We start from the raw sequence: 27,419 nt of genomic DNA, 5'->3' as shown, positions 1-27,419 counted from the left end.
TCCACGTTATCGGTCACTATATAATCAAATAACAATATTGAAATTCAGCTTAGTATCTCGATTTTATATAGTGCGGCCCGCAAATGGATTCAAATGTTGAATGCTGCTCGCGACCTAAAAAGTTTACCCTCCTCAGTCCTCAGGGTTAAACTGACGACAACCCAAGGCCATTGCGTCTGAAGTCTTTGAAACTTTGGCAGAATAAGACATACAGCGATCAGAATAAGCGCGATGACAGAATACCAAGGTCCGTTACAATTAAAATGAACAATGATCACAATTCGTGAATTAGACGCTCGCTACATTAACGCTGATGTTATTCTACCTCAGCAGTGATTAAATATACCTGAAGTCTACTGCGAACCCGACTCTTGTGTGGCTGACCGTGAAGTGTGCAATTCATCTCAAACCTCGCATGGATTCAAATCAATAATGCACTCAATATACCGGTAGTTCACTGTATTGTATCAACCGATAGGGAATGACGAAACCACAAATAATAAAGAGAAAATAACTGACTTGCGATTTTACAAGTCTTAAAATTGTGTCCTCCGACAAAATACGGCAATCACTAAAATGCTAAGGAATATACGAAAAAGTTCGACTTCACATAGTGTACACGATGTTTTCTGCAATTCAGAACAGCGTTTTGTGTAAAAATTCTGAGGAGTTCATTTCATCGCCGTTCAAAGTTTGACTTTGAAACGACAGAAATGCTTTTGGTAAGAATTGGAATCACAGTAGTTTATTTTCATATGAATTTGATGAAAAGGCCTGGCATGACATGTAATACTTGCACTCAAAAATACCAGACCACAGGCCAGCACTGGTATTTTCCAACGACAGGGGCCGGAAAAAGTTGAATAAATGCAGAGAGTATACTAGCAACGGTATTACAGTAACAATTTTTCGTACTGTCGGGTCAGCAAGTCATGTTGTAAAAACTAAATGCAAAAATTGACAGTACAAAAAAATCAGTTTGCGTTGTGACAGAACTTAACCAGGCCCCTGGAATAGGAAACAGCAGCGATATCTCAAGAGAGTTGTTAGCAAGCATCACGTTAGTATCAGCAATTGGAAGTATTTACATGATCAGTAATCGAATAGTATATACAGTACTACAGGATATGAAGTCTTCAGGCTTGAATAATTGCAAAAATGGCATATTTTGTTACTTTAGAAATGTGATGGTTCATGGTACTGCCAATCTTGAAAAGCTTACGGCACACGGGGAGTCCTCTATTCAAGCACACAAAAATTGCCCGGTCCAGCTGTACACACTAGCACAGCCACATTGGCTGTAGCACTAACGCAAGTCATACACACCACCTGCACACAAACGTAAATATTGTAAAATTATATGATTAAAATGACATCAAGTCTTCAGTCTTGTTATACATTGTGGACATCCTACTAAAATACCCAATAACTGGCAGATAGCGGGGAAAAAAATCAGATAACGTAAAAAATTTTACTATGTAGATCGGCCACTAATGGTTATGCCTACGGGTCAGTAACCAGTTGAAAAGTTATATTTTGATTTGACTAGCCCAGTGGTTCCCAATGTGGGTGATTTTGAGGAACAGGGGGGCGAAAATACCAAAGGGGGAGATTGGGAGGCAAAAATATTAGAATGTCCGATGAGAAATATTAAGAAGAGAAAAATCAACACGGCCCGAAAATGCAAGCGAAGACGGCTTATTCGGCATATGACGCGAAAGTTGACGAAAAAAGGTCAACCTTGGAACCTTCTTGACAGTTCACCAGCAATCAGAGTTAGGTGAAAAAATTTTTCCGTTTATACGTCCTCTTTTTCGGATCCGTAAATATGAGGGGGAGCGAAAATTTATGCAAAGCTTTGATAATGGGGCGATGAGTCGAAAAAGGCTGAAAACCACTGGACTAGTCCAACAAATACTCTGGAGGAGCAATAATATACAGACACTCAATTCCAAATCATGTGTTATGATTTCCACCACCGTCCAGGCACGACATCATTGGTGTGACACTGAGGTAAGTGTTCAATCAAGTTGTTGAATACATACAAAGGTTCAAACTGTGACCGACGCTAGCCCGAATCCTGGGTAGCCAATTTTACAGTAAATACAGCCTACATACCACTGCCAGAGAGAGCAGGCTAGCAACGACTCCATGGCATCGTCATGAAATTGCGTGAATGATTGAAAGTAGTAGAATAGCGCAGGACAAGCACCAGAGGCTATAGTAGGGGTAAAACTGCAAACAAACACAATAGGAAATAGAAAAGAAAGATGGGTAGCAATCACTGCATATGCCGCGAGTACGTTTCACCTGGGCGCGACAGTGGACGCCATAAATTTGTCGAATACCGAGCTCTGGGTATTGATGCAGAGGGGCACTTTTCGTCCGCACGGTTGGCTGTTCACGAATTGAGCAATGCTGTCTGAAAAACCGTATAGGTATTCACAAGAGTTTAGCTTTACGGCTAATTCAATATGCAATATCAAGCTCTACGTTTGCAGAGGCTTGACTAACTCAATGGCAAACAATTTCTATTCAATAAGCACCTCCATACTCGCGTGCCTCCTGGTATGATTTACGGGATGTTAAACAGTATGCAGTTAAAGCTACTTCAGGATCACGATTTACATAGTTTGTTTCAACACATTTTATGTGGAAGGTATTTTCGTTTGCTTCTTTGCCTACAGGCAGGTGATCTAATCTAGGGTCGCCATATTTTTGTGGCACAAATTATGGACGCTCTTTAGCGCGATCAGCAAAGCTTTGTCTATCGACTAGAGGTGGTTACGATCCGTTCAGATGTATGTGGCTGTATGTTGTAAGTTGTAACCAGGGCCGAAGCCACATTTTGTCAGCCCCCTCCCGCCCAAATACTCGCTGATCTTGGTCCCACCGCAGGGTAACTCATGTTACTTCTGAGGGGTTACTATATGCATATGGTCGATAAATGATTTGAATGAATTATGTCCATAATATTGGTTCTTCCATACATTACTATGCAATTTTGATCCTCTCTCCGCCCATATGATCAGAGTTAGCGGTAGATCTGATGGGGGATGATGACTTAGAAAATGCCAAGGAGCGTAATTGTACATCGTTAAGTCATGTTCAAGTCACACCTATAAGATTACTTATCAGCCTAATGCCGGAGCAGTGTATAAACACTGCACATCCGGCGTTTTCCAACCTTTTATGGTCGCGACTCCATTTCCAATTAAAAAATATTCCGTGACCCAGCTCAAAATTTGATGAGCTGATTACAAATTAAAGGTCGGCACATTTGCCTAGACTTACTCACAGCCTATTTTGGAAGCTGATTACGTTCAAAATCTTCTCGAACCCCAGAATAAAGGCAAACTACCCCCAATTTTATAACCACTATCTTTTAATAAAGCATCCAAACGGCCTAAACCGACTCTATAAATACCGGTATACTGTTATCTTGAAATTACGATTATAATTAGACTTATTTCTGTAAATGAATGTTATTTTTATTTATTTTTGATCGCATTTTTTACGAGGGTATAGTATTCTCCATATTAAAACCAATATATGTGACACGAAGAAAAATTTCATGTAGCATAAATCTGCGAAAAAATAATATTGTTTATGTTGATTTATGAAAAAATTATGAGCTTACGTCTAGCCTTCAAAATTCCGGGCATTTAGGCATATTTTAGAATTTCCTCCCGGACGCAGTTTTAACAGTGAAATTCCGGACATGTCCGGGAAATTCTGGACATATGGCAACCCTAATGTAACCTACATGTTTGGAAGATTGCATATCAGTATAAGGTGGTGGCTCAACCTTTTTTTTAGCTTGGGGACCTGCAAAATTTCGAAGTAAATTTTGCAGACCGGTGAATCCTCAAAAATCGGAATTAAAAACCAAATGTAATGACAACAAATGTATGAAATGTAAGAAAATATTGGAAATTTTTTGCTGGGTTCGATTTAAGTTTTGCATATCCTCTTCAAAACTACTGACTTGGTGCAGATTGTTCGATTGATAGAATATAACCCATACGATCTGTAATATAAAGTAATATACTAGTATGTATATAAGCTTGGTACTAACGTATTCAAGTGGAAAACAAGGGTATGGATTTCGAGGTACAGTGACATTCTGGAATCACTTTGACTGGTCTGGCCCGCGAGCTATCTGAAGGTTTGAATTCGACCCACAACGCAAGTTGAGTTTGACACCCCTGATTTAGAATTTGATGTCTCCTTTCTCTAATTAATTGCCAGGGGTTCAAGTGCTCCTTACATCACTCAACTGAGGTTAAAATTGTAATAACTTTAATGGGCCGACAGGAAAGTAGCTAAGGACCGGATGTTGAGAACCACAGTTCAAGTGTGGCAAAAAAGGTTCTCATTCCAGTTGACTTAGAAGGAGGGATTGTAATTTGTATATGACCGCGAATTTTGACCATCCACCCGCATTTGCGTCATTGGAAAGCACACTCCTATGTACGGTACCCATTTTCCGTACCACGATTCCCAAGCTTACTTCGTATTTGCTCTTTTGTTTTCAAAGTGCTTTCATATGCGTCGCTAAACACGGTGACTGGAACTGGCTCCAGTTCTACATCGGTAGCGACACGCAATGAACCTTTACCCTCCATTCCGCTCAGATGGCAGCACCTACACAAGCTGGTGTGGTATCTCAAACGGCCGTTTTTACAATAAATATGCTGCAAGGCTTCCGCGCACGTCACTCGCTTTTTCTGAACAAACACAACCGATAAGGAACCAGACTGCATGTACAGTACACACTCGTACAGCATGTTGCCATACTTACGGGATTCCAAACCAACAGCTTTGACAGCAAATGCGCGGCTTCGTGAGTCATGTGCGGAGCTACAGAGTAGAAATTTTCTGTAGGCGAAGGTCTTGTGGCATGCACTTTTAAGGAGCCTGAATCGGTTGCTATGGTGTATTGCTGAGCTGGCTGGGAAACGTAACCATCGCACGGGTTTTTCTCGCCAAGCAGAGCTATGATCTTATCGACCTGCAAATTCGCACCGTTGTTAGTTCAAGCCCACGTAATGCACCAAGTTGGCAGCAAAATTGGTAATGGAGCACAATTACGGAGAATCGTAACCGCAATGAAACTCCTTTGACCTATGCAAAACCGATTTCTTAAAATATTCAACATGACGATCGACGCATGTAACTGTAACCTATTCAAAATATGTGCAACATGCAGACCAATTACAACGAAACAAAGCTAAAATTAAACTCCTCGAAGATACTCAAAACCTAATTTCTCTAAACATTGATCATTACACTTGACGCATCTAACATATCCGAAATACAGGTGCACTGCATCTAAGAGAGACAAGAGAGGGAGCGTTTCAGTTTAGTCATGTGCGGGGTTAAGATAGTCACCAGTAAACTAAGCACTTGGTGACTTTGGCATTAGAAATATAACAACTATTATCATTATGAAATGATAAATTATATGAATGTTTCAAAGACTATGAATTGTAATACACGTGGTATATTAGGCACGTGGTATTTGGTATGAATGTATTATTGTATTCGGGTTAGGGGTTGAGGTTAGGTCTTGATAGTAGATTAGGATTAAGGGCTACAAGTGTCACTGTCTTGGGACACAAAGCACCCATCTCGGGTTGCTTCCGTTTTACTTCTCTTTTTTTCTTCTTGTTGGGGTGCAAACGGTTGGCACAAGCAGGATTTTGAGGGAGCGTCTGCGGCCACTGATCCCTCCGCCATCATACTTGTGCCCCGGGAAACTGGCCTGTCGATATGGCCTCAGATCCCGGTCGGACTATGAAGGCCTGGCGGCCATACTCGTCCTGGGTAGTAGTAGTGATTGGACAGCATTCAAGGTTGGACCACTAGGGCTTCGCGTCGCCCAGCGTCCAGAGAGGCGATGCTTGCCTTAATACAACCAAATACTGAAAGCAGTACCTTATGATGAAACATACAAAAATACTATTCCACGTAATCTTGTTTGGGAATAAAATCTTTGGTATTACTCATTGGTACCTGTATCACCACTGATAAATGCAATCTTAAACACATCTGGAATGTGGCCGATATAGCAAAAATTGACTCCTTCCATTCGAAGAAAGGCAAGTATAATTTCCGTACTCGTGTGCACCGCAAAATACAAAACACGGCTACAGAGCTTCTTGTATTACCTGCGAAACCGGGCTGTTGGCTTGAAACAGGATCTTCCTGCCGAGTAATTCACCAAAAATACATCCGATACTCCAAACATCAATAGCGCTCGTATAATGCGTCGCCCCCATCAGCAGCTCCGGAGATCTGCAGATAATGATGACTCTGTTTATTTTGATGAGAGGCGGACAAAAGATATTGAATAAATAATTCCTCACCGAAGACTACCCAGGAATCACAAGATACGTCATTTTGTGAAAGGCTACGTTTGGTTACATGACTTGTACAGATACAGTTCGAAATAAACAGACTCATACAAACCAATTGGTAATCACTTCTGCTTGAAATTCATGTTATTAACTTTTAAGATCTATTTAAATAGTAGGCTATTATAATTTACTGGCAGTGATATTATCTTTGAACATCGAAATTTCTGATTCTGCGAAATCTCACATCCCATAGATATCAAAACAAATCACGGCAATCTCTCAAGTTGTTATGATTTTGAGTGTCGTGAAACCAAATTGGCATTTTTCAAGGTAGGCCTATATATTCAGTGAACAGTGGCAAACTAACTAATATAAATCCCAACTTCATTAATATTTAATGCTGCACAACAGCACAGACAAGTCACAGAGCAGTCAGTATTGATCAAGTGAAGATATGCAGAACAACAAATGTATCAATAAACAAGCCATTTTTGCAAAGCTCTAATCAAAATCACCATCAAGTGTAGCACTAAGAAAGACTACAAGCCAGTCAGCAACAATGTTAACAAATAGCCCCGGGGCACTACTAAATGATAATTATGTCAAATATGTATCAGGAGGCATCATTTCCACAAGTACAGATTCCAGAGGTAGCCAGAACATACATTTGCAACAAGACACTGAAAAATATTCACTGTACTGATCATTACAGCAGCACTATCCTAATTAACAAGCCATTTCCTTACGCAGTAAGGATGATTCTCTAAAAACAACAAGTTGGGACAATGACAAACTAGCATTTCAAAATGTTCACAGGAGTCATTGCCTAAATGCTCGCGTTTATATAATAAAAACGTGTGTTAGGTAAAATAGGCGAATTATTTAGCCAATAGAATACTTTGGATTCGTATTTCATTGATAGTATTTCTAGTGAAACTCGTCCATGTTCTTCAGTTTGATCATCTGATGGTGAAGTGGAGCTACCAAAGCTTGTCAAATAGAAATAAAAAAACAAGCTTCTTCCATTGGCTGCACACAAACTTTGGAGGTAAAGTCTGCTAGATATGTCTTGGAATTGTTTTCCATCAGAACCTCATATCAAAATTATCATCGTTCACCCATAAACTTTATCATAGCTATCTCGTGGTAAGCCATCGCATTTGCACCACAGACTATACATACAGCTTAGTATTGAGAAATGAACATGTGTGCTCAGAAAACATTGCATATGAATAAAGTATAATCAGCATGAGAATGAGATTGACTAAAATGTTTGAAATTTTGCGATTGTTACTACTCTACGCATTTTATCAAAGACATCGAAATTCAAAGTACACTTGGAACCTAGCACACAAAACGCCATTCTGAATGAGAGCAATAGAAAGTCAATAACATAATTGAAGCCTGACTGCAACGCTAATTAGAGCGAGGGAATGTCACCATTTACAATCTAGTCACAACCTTTGATCACACTATAAGAAGACACATCTAAGACTAACCTGTAATATTGAGTAACAACCTCCTGTGTCATGTACTTAGACGAATCAGGCTCCTCGACCCTTGCAAGACCAAAGTCGCAGACTTTGAGCAAGCAGTCGCTGTTGATTAACAGATTTCCAGGTTTGACATCTCGATGTAAAATTTTAGCGGCATGGAGATATTTCATACCTGAACGGCAGCATGTGGTTAAAACTGTTAAAAGTACTGCAGACAATCGCATTTCATAACACACATAAGATGTATCATACGAAGGAACACGGGAACACTAAGGCGCAGTATTTATTTCTGTGCAAGGGAATTTATTTCAGGAAATGACTTCAATGTCCTGAACATACAAAATCTGAATATGGCCAGTACGAATTACAAGAGAGTCTGCGGTCTATCAAGAATGACGGAGTGACATTACGGAACAATAGCTGCTTTAGCCGGGATTCCGACAGTTGAGAGAAATAGAGGTTTTATTAATGAAATAAACACGGGTACAAAACACCAAGTTGACGATGATTAAATAAACAATGAATAAAACAAACTACCATAGTGATGTAAAATTCAAATATGTGAAAGACAAGGTCAGTATGATCTAATATACGCAGTGTTTATACACGTTTTAGTTTATCCACTTTCGATAAAATATTGAAGCAGATCCTACCGAATAAACACTGGCCTGCATTTGAGACTACCTGATCAGGATTCGACATATCAATTTCGCCTACCGACGCACGTAGACCCATATATTATTGCCCGTCTATTTTATGCTTTCGTTTGTTATGCAGTGTGCATGCCTCATATTTTGTATTTTCTTCTTTTTACTATTTTTCCAAGGTGGGTGTTTTAATGAAAAACTACACAAGTCCTTTCGAATCTTTCTTACCCTCTCATTATATAGTAACCTTGCAGCATTTTCAATTGATGAAAATCATAACAAAACGGAACCAAGTGTATTTTGATGAGATCATTGCTCATGGAGTGTATTCGATACAATATACATGAAGTAGCACAGACAGCCAAGTATTGATTATTTTTTTCAATGCAAGAAAGCTTTGGGTAACCCTAAAAGGAGGAAACGCGGAAACTGCGGAAAACGCGGAAACTGCGGAAAATGCGGGAAACCTCGATTCCTAAAGCGCTGAAACAGAGGAAAACGCGGAACGCGGAACAGTCGGTCATTGACCTCTATAGATCACAAAGTAGGCACTAAAACGAGGAAACAGCGGAAAAGGCGGAACGCGGGACAGTCGATCATTGACATTTGTAGATCTCACAGAGGAACTCTAAAGTCTGAAACGACGAAACTGCGGGACACCAATTTTAGATTAGTGTTAGGGGAGGTGGGATATTAGGGTTAGGGGTTAGGGTTAGCTTAGGATTAGGTTAGGGTTATGATTAGGGTTAGGTTAGGAATAGGGTTAGGGGAGGTGGGATATTAGGGTTAGGGTTAGCTTAGGATTAGGGTTAGGTTAGGATTAGGGTTAGGGGAGGTGGGATATTAGGGTTGAGGGAGGTGGGATATTCAGGTTAGGGTAGGTGGAATATTAGGGTTAGGGGAGGTGGGATATTAGGGTTAGGGTTAGGGGAGGTGGGATATTAGGGTTGAGGGAGAGGGTGATATTAGGGTTGAGGAAGAGGGGGATGTTAGGGTTGGATATCATGTCCCTAACCCTCTTCTCCAACCCTAATATCACCCCTCTCCCCAACCCTAACATCCCCCTCTCTCCAACCCTAATATCCCACCTCCCCTAACCCTAATCATAACCCTAACCTAACCCTAATCCTAAGCTAACCCTAACCCTAATATCCCACCTCCCCTAACCCTAATATCCCACCTCCCCTAACCATAATATTCCACCTCCCCTAACCCTAATCCTAACCTAACCCTAATCATAACCCTAACCTAATCCTAAGCTAACCCTAACCCCTAACCCATAACCCTAATATCCCACCTCCCCTAACCCTAATATCCCACCTCCCCTAACCCTAATCCAAAATTGGTGTCCCGCAGTTTCGTCGTTTTAGACTTTAGAGTTCTCTATGAGATCTACAAATGTCAATGATCGACTGTCCCGCGTTCCGCTTTTTCCGCTGTTTCCTCGTTTTAGTGCCTAATGTGTGATCTATAAAGGTCAATGACCGACTGTTCCGTGTTTTCCTCTTGTTTCAGTGCTTTAGGAATCCAGGTTTCCCGCTTTTTCCGCAGTTTCCGCGTTTTAGGGGCCGTTTCCGCGAGTTCCGCGTTTTCCGCGTTCCCTCCTTTTAGGGTTACCCGAAAGCTTTGTTCATTTATTGAAGTATGACAGGAAATATTTTACTACAATGTGTCCCACAACACTAGTATTGAATGGAAGTATAAGAATTTAAACCTCATGACCAGTCATACCATATAATTTCTATTACCACCAATCGAATTGATATCAATGTCAATCTCACCTCTTAGAATCTGGTATAAGAACAGCTTTATGTGATCTTCTGTGAGAGGCTGTTGAGAGGCTATAATTCTGTGCAAGTCGGTATGCATGAGGGTTGTCATGACGTATCTGAAAAGGATTCACAAATATAAGCGATACCTGATGAACCCAGATTACGGTACTAGAAAACTTACAATTCTTCAAAAGGCTTTTCTGATGGCTGCAGCAGATCAACTGCTGACAGGATCTGAATAAGATATTTACAATATTGGATTCTAAAGTTGATGAAGTTCATGGCTCATGGCTGAAATACATGGATATGCAATAATATATAGATTAGGTTCTTTTCGAGAAGAATCCAGGTCATATAGTAACAAAATGACTGGCTTCTAGTATCCAGTCCTCCGAAATATAAGGTATTACAACATCTAACAGACATTTTTGATCAATTTGGAAGAAAATCTTGTCCAACGTAAGTAATACCGTGATCATTAATGAACAACGTTGATTCATAATTATAGAAAAAACTGCTTCGTACATTTTCATGCTTCACAAAGCAGAGCAGTTTCAGTTCTCTTAGAACCCTCTTCGCCGATGATATATTGTTGAAAACATTGGGTATCTTCTTCAGAGCTACTCGCCTGCCATCTCTCGGATCCTTGACAGACCTAAGATACAGTAACTCAAAAATAAGAAACTGCGCAAAAGAACTCAAATAGACCACACACTCACCAGACAACTCCGAAAGCCCCATACCCAATCGGTTTGTCAACATCGCTACCTTCCATACCGGGGTTCTTTCATAGACAGCGAATATAGATAACTAAGCAGTATACTTAGTCCACCTATTAAGATCAGATTGATGTGTTGATCAACTTGCAGTCTAGTTCATTCCTCCCGCTACGTGTAGGCTCTGGGGTAGGATTTGACGCATATCATCTCGTCAAGTGGGGTCACAGTATGACTCACACAAGTATTCATCCTCAAACTAACTCGTTACTACGCCGGTCGCCGGTAATAGCTGTAACTCAGCAGGATGTGAAAGGTCACAAGAATACATATATTATACATTGATATGGCAATTTTTCATGAAAACAATGATCGAGTAGACTTCACGAACGTGGCTCAGCCAGCGAACATACCGCGCCACGACAGGCAATACCACTGAAAAAGACAATAAATGGAAAAAAACGCACGCGACGGCCGAGCAACTCACGCTTTCGCGATTTACGATCCATCAGGAGAAAAGCCAAAACACATTTTTTCAGGCTTGACTGACTACAGCTGATCGAGTGACGATCTGAAACGTATGGCTAAGCACTACTGAACCGTGTTAACGGCGGATGTTTTCAATTTTTTATTTATTCGATTTGGCCCAGTGATATTGTAATTTCGCGTTGTTAGATTGTAATTCCATAGTTCCGAAATGACTACAGGTGATATGAGGAACAACCTGAAGAAACTTCAGAGAGAAGCAAAACTGCTTCATTTTCCTGAAGACCTTGACTACGATGGGCTGGCAAAAGGCGATCCCGAAGCGCATTTACCAGTTCTGTATCACGCCTTTTTCGACTACAGTCCTACCATTAGCCAAAATCTCGGAGGTATGGGGTATAGCTTGTCGGGGAAGCGCGGACTATCGTTGATCAACCTGGTTTTCAAGGTGATGAGGGAGAAGAATGCTAAGATGACTTTGAATCTGAAAGTAGCTCAGTTCATGTCGAAAGGCTTCGCGGAACGTAAGGTTATCCTCACCGGATCAATTCTTAACTTTGTTCGAACAAATTTGAAGACCCCTTCCGCAAAAAAACGCACTGTACATTCAAAATGCAACCATACGGAAAAATCTCCAGATGCCCGTGTGACCCATGTTGCTGCTAATCCTGCTGTGGAAATGATTCCACCTGATATCAGTTGTATTAAAATTGACGACAATGCCACACCAGCACAACCTCGTGACGAAGTTCCGGTGAAGGAGATGCAGTCTACAACAATAAGTTCTGTGTTACCAAGACATCAAGTCGTTCCTGAAAAGATACTCGACCTGTCAGTGGCTAATGATCCCACTATTAGTCAATATAAGGCACCAGAACAAGTTATTGGCTGTGGCCCAGCTCTGCTTGAAACTAGAATAAACTCACGATTACCGTCAGGGGAATTAATCTCCGATGGCGATGATAATAATCGCATCAAAAGCATGCAAATTCATGGGCAAATCGTTATCAATCGTAACCTCCAGGAGGCAACTTCAGAATTGACAAAGCGTGTCAGTGCATTGGAAACAAAAAATGATGAGTTATTACAACTATACCATGATCAAGAAGCCATTAACAAGATGTTGCTGAATAGAATTGAAAATTTGTCAGAACGCCTTGAATCGAAAATATCTGAAAATCAACGTGTACCAACAAGATCTCACAGCGAAAAGAGTGGAAACAGACTTTCGGGGCATGGATTACAATCTTTGTCTGAATGTAAGATGGCTACTCCAAGCCCGAATCGCGACGGAGTCCACCAACTGGCATCGTTACGTTCTGGTTCTTATAATTCCGTGGATGCATCGGCCGAAGTTTCCTTGTGCGACATCACAAACGATTCTCCGACTCGAGAAAGAGGCGGGAAGCTATTCGAATTAGTTCGAGACACTAGGAGTATGCTTGGAATGGACGTGAACACTCCGAAGATGCCAAAGTCAAATGTGGAAAACTCGCTGGTTTTGGAGCATGACATCCACGGATTGTAAAAAAAAATTTATTTTGCTTATGCTCTTGCCGCGTTGCCTGAATAGGTTTGTTTTTCAAGATGGTCAGTTGATAATTGTGTTATGTATATCATTGGCCTAATGTTAAAGATGTGTATGCTTTTGTAGGTATATTTTGAGATCTATGTAGCATACTCAACTTCATATACGGTATTCAGTTACAGTATCTTTTGAATGTGCCTTCATTATTGTTCTTTTTTTTGCTAGTAACTAACAATGTGGGATATTTGCTATTTGGAATCTAATGGACCTATGTTGATCCTCCATGTGACCAATACTTCATGCATTAGAAAATGACACGTGACGTGAGCAATGTAGAGTGTCAACCACTGTATGTATCAATAGATTTTCGGATTTATAAAGAGAAATGGTACCAAGACCTGACCTTGATCTTTCAAAGTATAAGTGTAGCAAATATTGTATTCAAATTTGTTTCACATGTCTAGTTTCAAACATGTTGCAAGGCAGGTTCGCTGGTAAACTGAGTTTTTGGAATGATAAGTAGAAAGTGGTCTACATAAGTCGGTAAAAAGCCAACTGGTTTTTCGCTACACGTATATCTTGAATATAGAATTGTTCACTCATATCCTGAAAAAGACCGATGAAGATATTAGTTGTATGGGCTTTGTACGTCTCGTTCGTTTCCTCGTACAATCGCGAGTAAATGTTATCAATCTCAACTGTTAATATTCCTATGAATATCATTGAAAGCTTTAGTGTTGGGTGACTGTCCAAATTGTTCTTCCATCTTCCGAATAAAGAATGCTATTGCAAAGCTTATTTTTTGCATTATTGATTTTATTACATGGCACAATGCATCATCACAGATGTTCTCAGAATCACAAGTGTTTGTGCATGCTGGCCAGTGCCAACCCTCCTACATCATAAGGTCTTCGCCTCAGTGATAGTAGTAGCCTAGATTCTAAGCCAATATTTTCTACCATGATGTATCAGATCGCTACTTTACAAATGGCAGCTGAAATATCGAAGTTATCAAATTCGAAAGAGCAGCAAACCAGATAACCACTTCACCGTCAAAAAGGCATAATTATTTTGTGAATATCTTTGCACTTGATGATGAAAGATTAATGACTCTCTTGCTTTCAGCCTGTAACTTGACACGCATATTGTCTTCATGTTAAGCAACAATTAATAGCTTGGCACAAACAAACGATAGCATGATTCTGATCTGCTCTGAATTAGGAGTAGTCCTTTGGCAACTTTCTCATCTCAAATTTATGTTGACCCTTCTGACTATACAATTATTCTCTGCCATTTTGAATAGATCATACATACAGACGGCAATAACCTTGATAGGAATTCAATCAGGACGTTTGTTAATTTAAAATGACATGAGGTCATGGATACATTGGTTATTTTCCACTGGCTACGCCTCTGCATACTCCAGAAATAGAGTCTTGCAACTACATTTCACTTATCCCAAGAAATCCTTCAAAACCCATCACAACCTACTATTATATCAATGAACGTTTATTGTGAGTGAAAGCGATGCGAATAAATTTCATTTGGCTGATATGTTTGACAAAGGTAAAAGAAATATGAAGATCTCAATAAACAAATAAAGAACAGACAAACATACACATAATATAAAGCTATCATGTCATAGGCAAGAAATATTGCATACCACCGCGCAAGCGAATGAACGAAGTCGACACGGGTTTGAAATACAAGAAACGGTATCGCTTCCATCCCCTTGGCAAATAAAGATATCGATTTGGCAAGGTAAAATCACGATTTTTCACCGCAATCGTCACGAGCGGTCTTTACATATTCATTCACCGCATTACAAGACAAAAATTGCACCGGCAAACCTGTCTGCAATTATCTACATTCGTGTGGCAAGTGCTTTTTTGGATGAAATATACGGAGCGATAAACGGCACTATAGTGAATCAATATGAGCGGTGCCAGCATGCGTAAGTGCAAATCGGATTTATGCCACGATTTCCTGCATCAGCAAACTTTGTCTGAAGGTGGATATCATATTTTCCAGTTTTAGCACAAAACTACTGTTACAAAAAGTGATTGCCAGCAACCAGTAATGATAGGCGGTTAGCTGATGTCATAAAATTTCATGACGGTTCCGTAAATCCGGTGCGAACCAGGCTGAAACGGGACACTGGTCTTGTTCTAATCAAGCTGTGGCGGCTTCGATCCCGTGCAGCGACTTAACGACTTGCAAATTGTAATTCGGTGAAGTAATCTCGGAAATTGAAGACAATTGAAGAATAGGCGTAGACTCGTGTGGGCGTTTGGAAGCGATTTTTATAAAATCCTTCTACCAGAAGAGCCTACACGAAGTTAACAAATTCAACTTTCGTCTTCAAACTCCTGTTACTCCGGCCCGAAGATGACCGCGATATATTATGTCGCTTACGGTCGCCCTCTAATCCATGGCTATCGAGTAAATCTACCGGAGATCGCACACGGCCTGACCGCGGTAATTCCTCATCGATAACGCCGTACGTGGCTGGCGAGTTTACTCGACTGGCAGTTTTTCTGTCTCCGTCGTGTGCCGACGGATATAGCGGTGTGTCGTGTCGGCGCGCCGGCCTATTGCTGAGCTCTTCGATGACGCTCCACAGTGATGATATCTGGTCGCTGTCCAGCCTAGGCAGGCCGGACCGATGCTTCGATTGGTGCTCGGGCGGGAAGATGATTCTGAAAATTGAAAAATATCATAAAATATCAGTATTGCCGAGGGAACGGGCGCAGAGTGAAAAGTTTCTCTTGGAACGTTCCTTCTTACCAGCGGTCGGAATTGGAACAGCAAACCAGGTAGCATTACCGATTACTGCCGATGACTTTAAGCCTATGTAACACAGGGGTTCTCAAACTGGGGTCCACGGGTCCATGAAGGGGCAATGCATCACAAAGAAACCACAAAACCAGATTACCCTGTGACTGATGACCCTGAATTACTGTGACTACCTTGTCTAGCGGAATCTAAAAATTTTTGGTTTGAATAGAAATTTGAAAGTAACTTTGTGCTTTTTGCGGTAACGAAACGAACCTTGTGTCATCAGACTTCAGCCTTGCGAGATCGTCGAACACACCGGTCAATGACGTAAAGTACTCCATTGAGTTGGACGGGAAATTTAAGTCCATATGATTGTTCTCCGAAAAACCACTTGTGCTGGATGAGCTCAGTGACGAGCATGTGCCTGGAGAGAGTAGAAACGTGAAAAACAACGCAAGCGGGCTGCATTATGTTGCAATAAACGACTCTATGTTGAAGTCAGTGTTGCTACAAGCAGTAAATTTCGACTTGGAAGTAGCATTTTTCAAAATTACTTCAAGTGGAAGAAGAAAACGGAAGGACCGAAAAATACTTGGTAAGTAATTTCACAAGATGGATTAGGACGAGGGGTTGAGTGCAGCTCATCAGTGGTGGCTGCTTTCGAAATCGCAAGATGCATCATTGCGACTAAAGAAATACGACCAATGACGCTGTAGATCTTCAAAAATATATTTGTCAGTTACTGTGACGACTATTTCACCCGGTTCTAATGGCGACTTCATGCATAAAATCGATGCAAATCTATCCTAAAACTACATTTTACTTTACAAGATTCAATGTGCAACACACGTAGGAATAGGAGGTTATATATTTTTGTAAGTTAAGTAGAAGCAAAAGTATTGTAGAAACATAACACAACTTGAGTAAGTAGCGAAAGTACAGAAAACGGACTTGAGTGCTTTGAAAAAGTACAAGTACTTTGTTACTAACAACCTCCGAGTACAAGGCACGCATATATAATACAGCGATCGGTGAGCTCTGCTTATACATGAACATGGAAAATTTAAGGCTAAATATACATATTTAATTACGAAGACACGATTTAAAACTAAGTGAGGTTAAAACGGTGCCTGAACCTGTAAAAAATATTGACTGTTGCTTACCATGTTTCGAGACCGTGGTTTCGTCACTTGTAACTGACACTGACGTATCGTCATCAGGCGACGTCGAATTCGGGTCTTCCGTATCTGAGTCCATGCATACCGACGGATAATTAAAAGGACTCAATGACACGTAACGCTCCGGTAAGTACGCGCTTTTCGGGTCGAGCGTCGGCATTTGAGTAAAAGAAGCCGGGCTAGGGGTAGTGTTACGCGCGGAAATTTCCTTCCGTGGAGACGCGGACCTCAAAGCGTTCCGACTTCTGCGCGATGTTTCCGAGTTGGCAACGCTCGACGAAGACAAGCTGGATGTGTCTTCTCGTAGCAGCTGAGACAGATTCTTTTGCTGGGAAAACATGTCCGGGGTTAGCACCACCACCTCCGACTCTTCCTTCGTGAGTCCGGCGAAACCGTGTAATTCCTGCATGCCAAAATATGCCAGATTTGTACCAGGCTTCGCTAAATTGAGTGCGTATATTCAAATCGTAATGTGACTATAGGTGTATCATCTAAAAATAGTACATCTAGCTTAAGCCATCTGTTTGCTTCGATTATTATGAATTTCATGTCGGTAACATATTATTTGGTGATACGGATTGTTGATATACAATGTTCTATCCAATTTTTACCCCTGACGAGTGGCAGCCGAAAATATTCAGGTGATTTGAGTATGAATATACTATTCAATTATAAAATGAAGCTCTGTACCTCTATAAGAATCTTCAAAAGTATAGGCGCTATTTTTAATCACGTAATCAGCGGCAGAGGTGATCGGTAACGAAGTACTTCTACATTTCTAGAAGTACTCGTGTAGTTTTTGCCTGGTTATGATCTTAGACTACATAACAGTATTCATTTTTGGGGCAAAACTTGGCCTAGAATACCTAATTTTGTAATGGTATTGCAATGTCCGTCACAAAATTACCTTTAACATCATTTCAATATTCTCATTGTCTCTCAGGCGGGCTTTCTGACGTTTTCTCTCGATGGCGGACTGGCTTCCCGAGGGGTTTCTGATTCTACAAATGTAAAGAGTCACGACGGTGTTGTAATAAGGTTGTAGGTGTAAGCTAGCGCAGGGCAAATGGACTCTAGTCGAGCATCAAAAGTCTGATTTCTTGGGTACCGATATTAAACCTTAACAGCAGTGCACCCCTTAATGACTAGGAAGTATTTTATCAACAGGAATTATCGTTTTGGCACTGCCTTCCTGCGATGTAAGCCAAGAAGCCTCGATTGGGATTAACACAATATCAATGACCTGTAGCAAGAGTTTGTGTTTGACTGTTCACTGTTCAAAGGTTTACAAGTATGAAAATATTAATTTTGGTAAGCCTAACCTAACCAGTGGTATTTTCATACTGATTGCTTAAACGATGCAAATTTCAACTCTCACTATGCAAAACGTCATGACGAACGGTACTTGAATATTCCACTCAACGCTAAATACTCAATTCGGAATCAAATTTGTCGGATTCTTAATTTTTGGTCAGCCCTGCTAAACAGGATGTGGCAATCATCATCCAAAAACAACGTAAAAGTGATCAACCTCCCCAAACGTAATCGAGATGATAAAAAATACGTCGCTGATGGATCGCAGTGTTCTTATGGTGAAGATGGTGACGGTGTTGAACGGGGCACCTAGAATTTGTACTCTCAAACGTCAATTCCCGAAAATAACTTACCGTGATCCAGGCCTTCGCGGATTCGTGTCCGTGTGATCTTTCGTATATGACATATTTTTATTTGGCGTTTTCCTGGGCAAAGTCCTGGAAGCTGAAGTCGTGTACGCATTAGTCCTGTCCACCGTCGGATACAAAACTTCCGGGACTAAGTTGGCTTGCGCGGACGCCGGCCGCTGTGCCGGGCGGTCAAAGTTTTCGTTCAGGCGGATGTCGCAAGCTGATATGCGTCCACTCGGGTCGGTAGTTGAGTGTTGGTCGGGCCGTGCGTTGGTGTAGAGGCGCCCGTTTTTGGTGGCGCTGTTGGCGGTCGGTATCAGCGTCACTTGGCTTGAGAAGCCGTGGGTGGAAGACTCGTCGCAGCTGCTGACTGTGATCATCTGGAGAGAATTACGAGTTGTGTTGATTCTATCTCAGGTTTTTTTAGTTGAAGCCGATGCGTGCGGCCTCCAGGGCTGTAACCTAGTCATAAGGTTCCAAGTCACAAGTCTACCACACTTTTTTGGTTTTGACTCAAGTCAAGTCGAGTTAAATTCAAATTACTTTGAGAGGCAGTAGAAAACGAAAGGTCTGGAAAGTGCTCGAGTGAATTGGTTGACGGGCCACATACATTTGGCAGTTAACCAGAGGGGGCTACTTAGGGAATTACGGGCCGCTGATGGTATTGAAACCATATAAAAGCAGGTACAAGGACACGGCATAAACTTACCGGTTTCTCGCTGTTGTCGTCGGTCACAACCTCAATCTCCGGTTGGTGGCCAGCTTCTGGAGCGGACGAGTTTGCGATAGACGAAACGTCGTATTCCACGCTTGAAAATTCCGATCGCTGTTCAACGGTTTCGCTCCTCGCCTGATGCAAAATAGGCAAAAAATAACATTGAGTTATTCCGAGTCACTTGAAAACACATTCAAAAGAAGATATCAGCTTGGAAAATCACAGGCAAGCGAATAGCACAAACAGATTCGTTCATTCGTGACAGAAAATAGATCGTGTTGTCAAAAAAATAGTCATTGTCGGTACTAGAGTCCAAGCCGAAGTAATGCTGTAAATTTCTACTCGATTACCATGAGGATGCAGCCATTTTCAGAGCATATCAAAACTACTGCGGGTAGAAGTAGGATAAAAGACAGCCTTTTGTTTGTAGATCGATGGGGCCAGTTATCAGAAATTGTCGGATGCAACGTTGCAAACAACACTAAATGACTAATGGCGACGAAAATAGCTTCAATTCTCGAAGTTACAATCTGTCCCCGTCGTTCAGGGGTCTGCATAGCCAGCTTGTCAGGACAATTTCACTCACCGAGGTAATGCGAATCTATCCATACACTACTTTCTACTTTGTAAGATCTAAAATGTAGTAAGATAGTCCTGCTTCAAAACCCGTTGATTTGGAAATAGACATAGGCAAGGAATTACACCATCTGGTAAGTAGCAGAAATACTATTTGAGTATTGAAAAACAAGAAATACTTTATTACTGACCACCTCTGGCAATACTGTAATTACGTAGACTGATTTACCTACGCATCACTGCAACGCAAAGCATGAAAGGACAACAGAATGATGGTAATAGCAAATATACTCATAACCTAACACTGTACATAATATACGAATTTCCGCACACAATGATATGTTCGATATTCACAAAAACAGAAATTCCGATAATACCTTTTTTCGTCTATACACGAAGAACGCAAGGCCGGCACCGACGGCACCTATTAACGCAACGGCGATCACAATGATCCACCAGCTGAACCCGGCAGCTGCCGGGACGCATCCACTTCCGTCATCAGTATGTCCGTCGGGGCAAACGCACTGGGTCGCAGTCTCGGTGTTGGACACGCAAACCCGTCCTGTAAGCATATTGAGAACATGTTTGCGAGCTGCATGTCAACGCTACAATTTTTGGTCGGTAACGAGTAACTTCACCAGTATGTAATTACGAATAAGAGAGCGTTCAAAATTTCATGCTTGTGACGTCAGATTTTGTGATACGGTTATTGATATACAATGTTGTTTCGAATTCTCTACTAGTTGCTGCCGATTACCCCTGATGAGTGTCAGCCGAAAATATTCGGGTTCATTTCAATGTGAATATACTATTTAAAGACCGAAACGCGTATCGTACCATTTTCGCAAATCACCCAATCGCACATTCCGAAGCCCGCACAGCTTTGCGATATCGCCGAATCGTCGATAGAGAAAGAGAGGAACTGGTTCGACACGTCCGATCTCAACTGCTGTCTGACGCCGTTCAGTTTGAAGTGAAAAATGCATCCGATGAACGATGGTACTTGCGGGGCGTTTCTTGCCACGTTCAGGGGGGTTCCGCCGATGTAGATGTGCTAAACGCGAAATTGAGCATGAAACAATCATACGTGCTTGTCATTTAGGACCGGTTTTAGGAAAGACAAACCACACCAACACAAATATTTAATCCATGTATTCGCAGCTCATATAACCGCAAGCTCTTTTACCGAGTTGAACCAATCCTTTATTCTTGATCATGCTGGTAATGTCCACATTCAGGACAAAATACCAGCAGATTCTGCAGAATGCATACTAGTCTGCGTTTACGATTATCGGACCACAGACTGACACATCGATTTTGCCTACCAAAACATGCTACTTCATTTTCATTGTGTGTTTTTTATGTTGCCATCTGTTACTTTTGATTCAGCGCGCATGCCTCCTATTTCTATAATATTTTATTAATATCTGCAGGGCAAGGTGGATGCACGATTGAAAGTCTTCGCTAAATCGTGTAGACACCTTCCTATCTTTTCATTGTATCGCAATCTTGTTATGTTTTGAAATGATAAAATTCGTATTGAAATACAGCCAAACATTCTACTATTAAAAATACTATTCAATTGAAGTTCTGTACCTGTAAGAAGCTCTTCAGATGACTAAATTATTCTTAGTTCAGATCTGTTTATTAAGAATTTTCATCATTTCAACACACCGCATGACTCCGATACAATGAAAAGATAGGAAAGCGACGAAACGACTTGGAGTAGACTGAAATGAACTGCATAAACTTTTACAATGGACAGAGGCATCTTAAATACATGTCGTTATTGCGAGACAGAGAAATATATTATAGAAATGAGGATTTTACCAGACTCTGCATGCCATGCGAATTGATTTCGAATTTTACGCACTTTCGGTACTATCGAAACTAAAAATTTTGACACTAAATCCATCAACAGTTCCAATATTGATCTCACCTGGACTTGTAACGGGTTTTCGAAGTCCGTAATGCGCACCGATCCGTCACGATTGCCCACCGGGAACGTTTGCTTGCCATTGGAAACAGGCACTTCGCCGTCGATCTGCAGGACGGCCTCCACATTCTCGCTACCAGAGCCCGTCAGGGTAATTTTAGCGTCGTGCCACAATCCGTCCGAAATCTCTTTGGTTGAAAATAATGTCACAAGACCGTCGGAACCGATATGACTGTAGTGTAGTAAGTTTTCGGAAACCTTTTAAATAGAAACGCATCCTGCTAAGTTTTGATCCGTGACGAAGATGCCGTTTGTGACTTACGTAGAGGTAGCCGAAATTGTCTTTGTCCGTGGCGATAGCGGCGAACAGCATCGCGCTGTTTTCTGTAGTGCGGAATCGTATTTCCACACTACTTTCTGTATCACCGACGCTGCGCTTCGATATCGCGGTGTTTCGGGTTGTCTCCAATAAAACGTCGCGATAGTAAGACTCCTTGAAGCTGATCGACGCGTATCCCTCGCCGCTGAACGTATGGCCGGTCTGCAAGAAAGACAATTTGCTTTTAACTGTTGACAAAATAGGTTGCAAGGAGCTTATTCCAGATAGACATGAATCTCGTGATAATTTGCGCACTAGAGTTTATGTTTAAGATTACATACATGATTTCCATGGGACCGTATCAGTATGCTGAGAAAGGCGATATTTGGGGTGTCATTTAATGTGATGTGTTCAACTGCAATTAACATATTTTCATCCAGATATATCTATTAAAAATTAACTTCAATACACGGTCGAGTGTTCAAGTCGGGTATCCATTGTAATGATTCGAGTTGAGTAATGACAGTCGAATTTTTTATGAGACTAAGATTTACATCTTCACACCGGGAGTAATATTTTGCCCAGCCGTTGATACTATTAATAGGTAATAGTTCTGGGAAATTTTCTACCCAATATGCATCATGATTCTCCGAGTTTTTCGGTTACAATCGGAACTTACCAGTTTGGTGTCGCAATCTGGACCCTGCCAGCCGTCTGTGCATGTACATATTGCCTGCGTCCACGCGTCTACACAGCCAGCTCCGTTTTGGCACGAGGTGCTCGAGCAGGCGCTCAGCGAAGTGGTTTTATCACAACCATCGCGAATGAGATGTTTCCGTAAAATATATGGCGACAAAGACGATCCAATTGCGTTCGTGTCAAAGGTCAACGATCTCATACAACCAACAAAGTCGTGAGAAGAAAGCTGGGAAAGAAGCATATTCCAGTGAAGTTTTGCAATATAACGGTAATTCGCTATATTGTAGCAATTTTTTTCATAATACATGATGTTTCTGAGGTTGACAAAACTCTTGGCGGTACAGAACTTTAATATACAATTGAGCAATTAATAATCTATTTATACTGAAATAAATCTGAATATATTCACCTGACACACGTCATGGGCAATGGTCAGCAACTGGTAGACATATCAACGGAACTTAGTATCGTGAAATATGATGTCACTGACACGAAAAATTGTAATTATCGAGGCAAACAGGTGGCCTACACTTGATGTACTATTTTTAAATTATACACGAAATGCTTTTGTTTCACAGGTTAAGAAGCATCTGATGTCATTAGTGAACAAAGCAATGTCAAACAAATACGCATTCTGCATACCTTTCCATTTTCGATAACATCGATCTCCGGAATTCCACCTACAATCAGATCCGACGATACCACGTTGGAAACGCTATTCAAGTTCAAGGTGGCAGCGCATTGATTATCCACTCCAGAGGTACAGCTGTCCAAAACCAGACTTAATTTTCGATCCGTGGTATCGACGGCCAACGTGTGCCACGCGCCGTCGTTGACCATAGTATTCAAGTTGAGAAAGGAAATCTCACTGTAAAATAATTTCGTATGATTATATAAATTATATCAAGACATATGTTGATAGTGAGATATACTTGACTTGATACCCTGAATTGACCCAACTTCACTCAGCACTAATTAGCGACTGTTTAAAGGTAGTGGAAAATGGTTGCACGTATATTTATAGCATCACTTCCAACATCGGTGATTGCTTGAACGATATCACTACTACAAATACATTTTTTCTTACCTGCTACCGCTCTGCTGCACTTTCAACTGTATCTTTCCGTCCAAAATCTCCAGTGCAACATACGCCGACAGCGTCAAGTCCGAATAAAACAGCAGTGAGTTTGGATAAACTAAAAATGTTTCAAAGCATAATGAAATTGTTTGGCGTGTCGATAAGAAAATGATATCTACCTGTTGAGAATTCAAATGATATGCTTGATGTGAAGGCGGGCAGCTTGATGTAAGACTGGGGCGGGAAATTTAAGCTTTGTGTTTCGCATCTGTCGCCTTCCGCGCCAAACGGGCATTCGCACGAAAAGTTGGTTTCGAGACCTGAGCGATGATGACAAGGTATTATAATATATATCTCTGTAAATTTTTCATTACAGATATGACGAATTGAATGTAATAGTAACCGAAACATTATGACACACACCATTGAATTCATGTTGTCCGGAAACCGTCAATTTATGATTTTTAGGCCTTGATTGTATTTTGCCACCGTGCCAAATATTAATTCTTGCAATGTGAACACGCCATTATTGGCTGTGGTGCATTTGATAAGCACCTATTTTTTATAAGACTCTTGGACGCACAGAGTTTAGTATCCAATTAAATAATATATTCTTATTGAAATAGAAAACTAATATTTACGGCTGACACTTATGAGCAGCTAGTAGAGAATTGAAAAGAACATTGTATATCACCAATCGTATCTAATTTTTTTAATCAATAGCAACAACATTCAAGTAAATCAATTTGCTCACTGGTGCATATTCCTCCGTTCAGGCAAGGCGAACTTTCGCAAAAATCGATTCTGACATCACAATTCCTTCCGGTGTAACCTGGCTCGCAACTACATTTGTAATCGTCGATTTGATCAGAGCAAGTACCGTGATCGCCGCACGGATTCGCTTTACAGTCGTCAATGTTGGCACCGCAATCAATACCGGTGAATCCTGTACGATTTCCACAATGCGTAACATTGAAGCGTAACACGAGAGGATATACAGTACCTGGTAGACAGTAACATATGAATCTGGTAGGCCCGTCTTCGCAGGTCGCGCCGTTTTTACACGGCTCTTTGTGGCATTCGTTCGATATGACTTGCATCGTCACCGTGGTTTCGTCGAACAGACAAAACTCGGCGGAAGTAGTTGGATTCTTCGCAATGATGTCGATCGTGATTTTATCGCCGACCTCGTAGGGAGACGCGTCCAGCACGATCAGCTTCCCTGTTGAAATGTGGCAACAGAAATTTAGAACCAACATTGTAAAATAATAACAAGTTTGTCCCAATGCTTTGGAGAGACTTCGAGTGAGATACTTCACGTATAGATGATAGGACGGCCTCAGAAAGATTTTCTCAGATCAATCTTTGATATATACTAATATGGACCATTTGAAGAGGCTCTTGGAGGTACAGAACATCAGTATTTAATTAAAAAACACATTCATATCTAAATAAATCAGAATATTTTCGGCTGACTCTTGTCAGGGGTAATCGTCAGCAACTAGTAGAGAATAGAAAATTACATTGTATATCTACCTACAATCATTATCACCAAATATGACGTCATTCAGGTAATCAAGGCAATCAGACGGCTCGAGGTCATTATACTATTTTTAGATGATCATATGGACTATTTACAGGCAAACAACCACATAAAAATGTTGACAATCGGAATTTTGACATGGTACAAGTGCTGTTGTGAGACATCGTACGAGAAAGTTCCAAATAAGATTACACCAACCTGATCTTCTTCCAAGGTTAAAATATTTCGAGTCGTTATTCGGAATCATTAGATATTCCACGATCCCATCTACGTCGTCGTCACGGTCCGTCGCATTAACCGATCCCACGAGCGATCCTAAATACACAATAGCCATTAAAACCGGCACTCTGACGCTACAAACGCAAAAAAATTTACCGAATCCGGATAAATGTGAAATGGTGAAGTCGCGTGTTGCCGGGGTAAACACAGGTCGATACTCGTTGCGTCCCAACACTGATATATCAAGCTGAGCACGGTTGCTTCCTGTTATCCCAGCATTGGACACCAGAATCTGATGAAGAATTTTTTCCAAGTTATACTTCTATCCTAACATTAGTTTCAATTAAAGATGGTTCACATCAAACCGGTTTGCCTTTTTTCCTCAAAGTCAATTAAAGATTACAAGTGCTCGAGTTAATTGAAACAAGAAATGGCATAAGGTAGACACATTGAGAATGCTGTTATAGTCATAGATACGCGTTAAAATCCTAACCTGCGCTATGTGTAACGTATGATGCTCATAATCCACAACACTGCTGACGTAGAGTTCTCCATTCTGTCGGACTCCGATAACCGACGGATATTGCATGGAGTAAAGAACTTCCGCATTCTCCCCGAAATCCTCGTCGATAGCGAGAATCCTATGAGAAAACACCAGTTAGCCAAAAGGTATTGATTCAGTAACTGCGGACTAGATATCTATGATGGAAGGTAATTTCACCTGGATACCGTGTCCCCGATCGGCGTATTTTCAAATACACGAATCGCATATTCAGAAGCGTTAAAATGCGGTACGTTATCGTTCACATCTTCCACAGTAACTATGACGGGCACAGTTGTTTTCTTAGAGTTGACAGCGTAATCCGAGGCTGAAAAGAAGATGTCATTTGATTGGCATCAATCACAATGATGGATAGAGCCAAAATTAATAACATTCTTTATAGCATCCGGAAGATAATTTTTTAATCTGATAAGTGCCAATGGTTGAAAATTGTCTCATTGGGTGCTACCCAGAAGTGGTTGGTTTTGTAGGCAAAAAAGGTTAAACTACGTCCTTTTACACTGTGAACTTTGTAAATTAGTTTTGAGATCTGGTTGCATTGCTTTTATAAGTGAAATTATCATAACAACTTGACGAAATGGCCCCTGTATCACTATAACTAGCTATAATTTTATTACATATTCTTGAGCACTAACACTGTCTAATTTAACCACCTCTGGGCTGCTACCAGACATCATAATGTTCTATAACAACTTCAACGGCTGCAACAAACCAGTACTGGTTTAGCAAGCTATACGTTTTAGTTACATAAAGATAGTACTTCAACCGGACACCATACCTTGAACTATCAACTCGTATGATTTTCTCATCTCAAAATCCAAAGTATCCAGAAGAGTAATGACACCAGAATCGTCGATGCCAAATTTCTTCTCGTCATTTCCGCCTACTATCTTGTATTTGACCTACGTCACAGAGAACGAAGTTGACACGATACATTCACATATCATTGCAAGGATAACATACCCATCCATTCACCCCATAATCAGAATCAAGTGCCTGCACTGCGATCACTTCAAAACCGACTTCGCTGTTTTCAGGTACCGGCGTCGATGAGTAGGATTCGCGCAAAAATCTCGGACTGCAACAAAGCACAGTCAATGATTGTATTGCGTTACATATTCCCAGTACACCGTACAGTATTTAGA

The 27,419-nt window shown here is 41.0% G+C and overlaps 3 protein-coding genes across 4 annotated transcripts in view; 1 reads left to right on the top strand and 2 right to left on the bottom strand.

Annotated features, from left to right (window-relative positions):
* Positions 1-444: 444 nt before the first annotated feature.
* On the bottom strand, positions 445-11,271 carry LOC145446184 (serine/threonine-protein kinase NLK-like). Its single transcript, XM_080324424.1, has 9 exons — positions 10,997-11,271; positions 10,803-10,932; positions 10,459-10,511; positions 10,287-10,393; positions 7,862-8,030; positions 6,174-6,300; positions 4,805-5,014; positions 4,514-4,730; positions 445-2,422 (listed from the first exon to the last, which is right to left on the bottom strand). Exons 1-9 carry the CDS (start codon positions 11,050-11,052, stop codon positions 2,307-2,309), a joined length of 1,185 nt encoding a protein of 394 aa, XP_080180550.1. The 5' UTR covers positions 11,053-11,271; the 3' UTR covers positions 445-2,306.
* A 312-nt stretch (positions 11,272-11,583) lies between these two features.
* On the top strand, positions 11,584-13,805 carry LOC145446183 (uncharacterized). The gene has a single exon (XM_080324423.1). The coding sequence runs from the start codon at positions 11,691-11,693 to the stop codon at positions 13,005-13,007; it is 1,317 nt and encodes a 438-aa protein (XP_080180549.1). The 5' UTR covers positions 11,584-11,690; the 3' UTR covers positions 13,008-13,805.
* Positions 13,806-14,498: 693 nt separating this feature from the next.
* The window catches only part of LOC145446177 (protocadherin Fat 4-like), a 58,340-nt gene continuing 45,419 nt past the window's right edge, over positions 14,499-27,419 (bottom strand). Inside the window, exons 35-56 of one of the 2 annotated variants that reach the window (XM_080324414.1) lie at positions 27,238-27,352; positions 27,053-27,176; positions 26,434-26,581; positions 26,206-26,353; positions 25,869-26,004; positions 25,692-25,808; positions 24,954-25,172; positions 24,705-24,896; positions 24,130-24,270; positions 23,960-24,068; positions 23,515-23,740; positions 22,853-23,098; positions 22,177-22,395; positions 21,858-22,112; positions 20,756-20,972; positions 20,296-20,480; positions 19,337-19,477; positions 18,631-19,007; positions 17,871-17,964; positions 16,949-17,366; positions 16,059-16,209; positions 14,499-15,706 (exon numbers count right to left, since the gene is read on the bottom strand). In XM_080324414.1, the coding sequence (XP_080180540.1) occupies positions 15,337-15,706; positions 16,059-16,209; positions 16,949-17,366; positions 17,871-17,964; positions 18,631-19,007; positions 19,337-19,477; positions 20,296-20,480; positions 20,756-20,972; positions 21,858-22,112; positions 22,177-22,395; positions 22,853-23,098; positions 23,515-23,740; positions 23,960-24,068; positions 24,130-24,270; positions 24,705-24,896; positions 24,954-25,172; positions 25,692-25,808; positions 25,869-26,004; positions 26,206-26,353; positions 26,434-26,581; positions 27,053-27,176; positions 27,238-27,352 (4,348 nt within the window). In that variant the 3' untranslated portion in view covers positions 14,499-15,336. The remainder of the gene's footprint in view (positions 15,707-16,058; positions 16,210-16,948; positions 17,367-17,870; positions 17,965-18,630; positions 19,008-19,336; positions 19,478-20,295; positions 20,481-20,755; positions 20,973-21,857; positions 22,113-22,176; positions 22,396-22,852; positions 23,099-23,514; positions 23,741-23,959; positions 24,069-24,129; positions 24,271-24,704; positions 24,897-24,953; positions 25,173-25,691; positions 25,809-25,868; positions 26,005-26,205; positions 26,354-26,433; positions 26,582-27,052; positions 27,177-27,237; positions 27,353-27,419) is intronic. The other variant, XM_080324415.1, reaches the window with a different exon arrangement.

This window comes from Botryllus schlosseri, chromosome 9 (assembly GCF_051294905.1).
Source record: "Botryllus schlosseri isolate E-star chromosome 9, Bs_hap1, whole genome shotgun sequence".
In the NCBI taxonomy this organism is placed as follows: Eukaryota; Metazoa; Chordata; class Ascidiacea; order Stolidobranchia; family Styelidae; genus Botryllus; species Botryllus schlosseri.
The sequence above is the reverse complement of the archived record's forward strand: the minus strand, read 5'-3'. Positions and strand labels throughout refer to the sequence as shown.

Bases quoted from the DNA above. Each gene is read 5' to 3' on its own strand.
- LOC145446184 (XM_080324424.1), bottom strand. From the start codon at position 11,052: ATGGAAGGTAGCGATGTTGACAAACCGATTGGGTATGGGGCTTTCGGA. The intron at 8,031-10,286 runs GTGAGATTGACA...GCTGCCGTTCAG, and splicing joins CTTATACCAGATTCTAAGAG to GTATGAAATATCTCCATGCC. The intron at 6,301-7,861 runs GTTAGTCTTAGA...CATTATCTGCAG, and splicing joins GTTGTTACTCAATATTACAG to ATCTCCGGAGCTGCTGATGG.
- LOC145446183 (XM_080324423.1), top strand. From the start codon at position 11,691: ATGACTACAGGTGATATGAGGAACAACCTGAAGAAACTTCAGAGAGAA.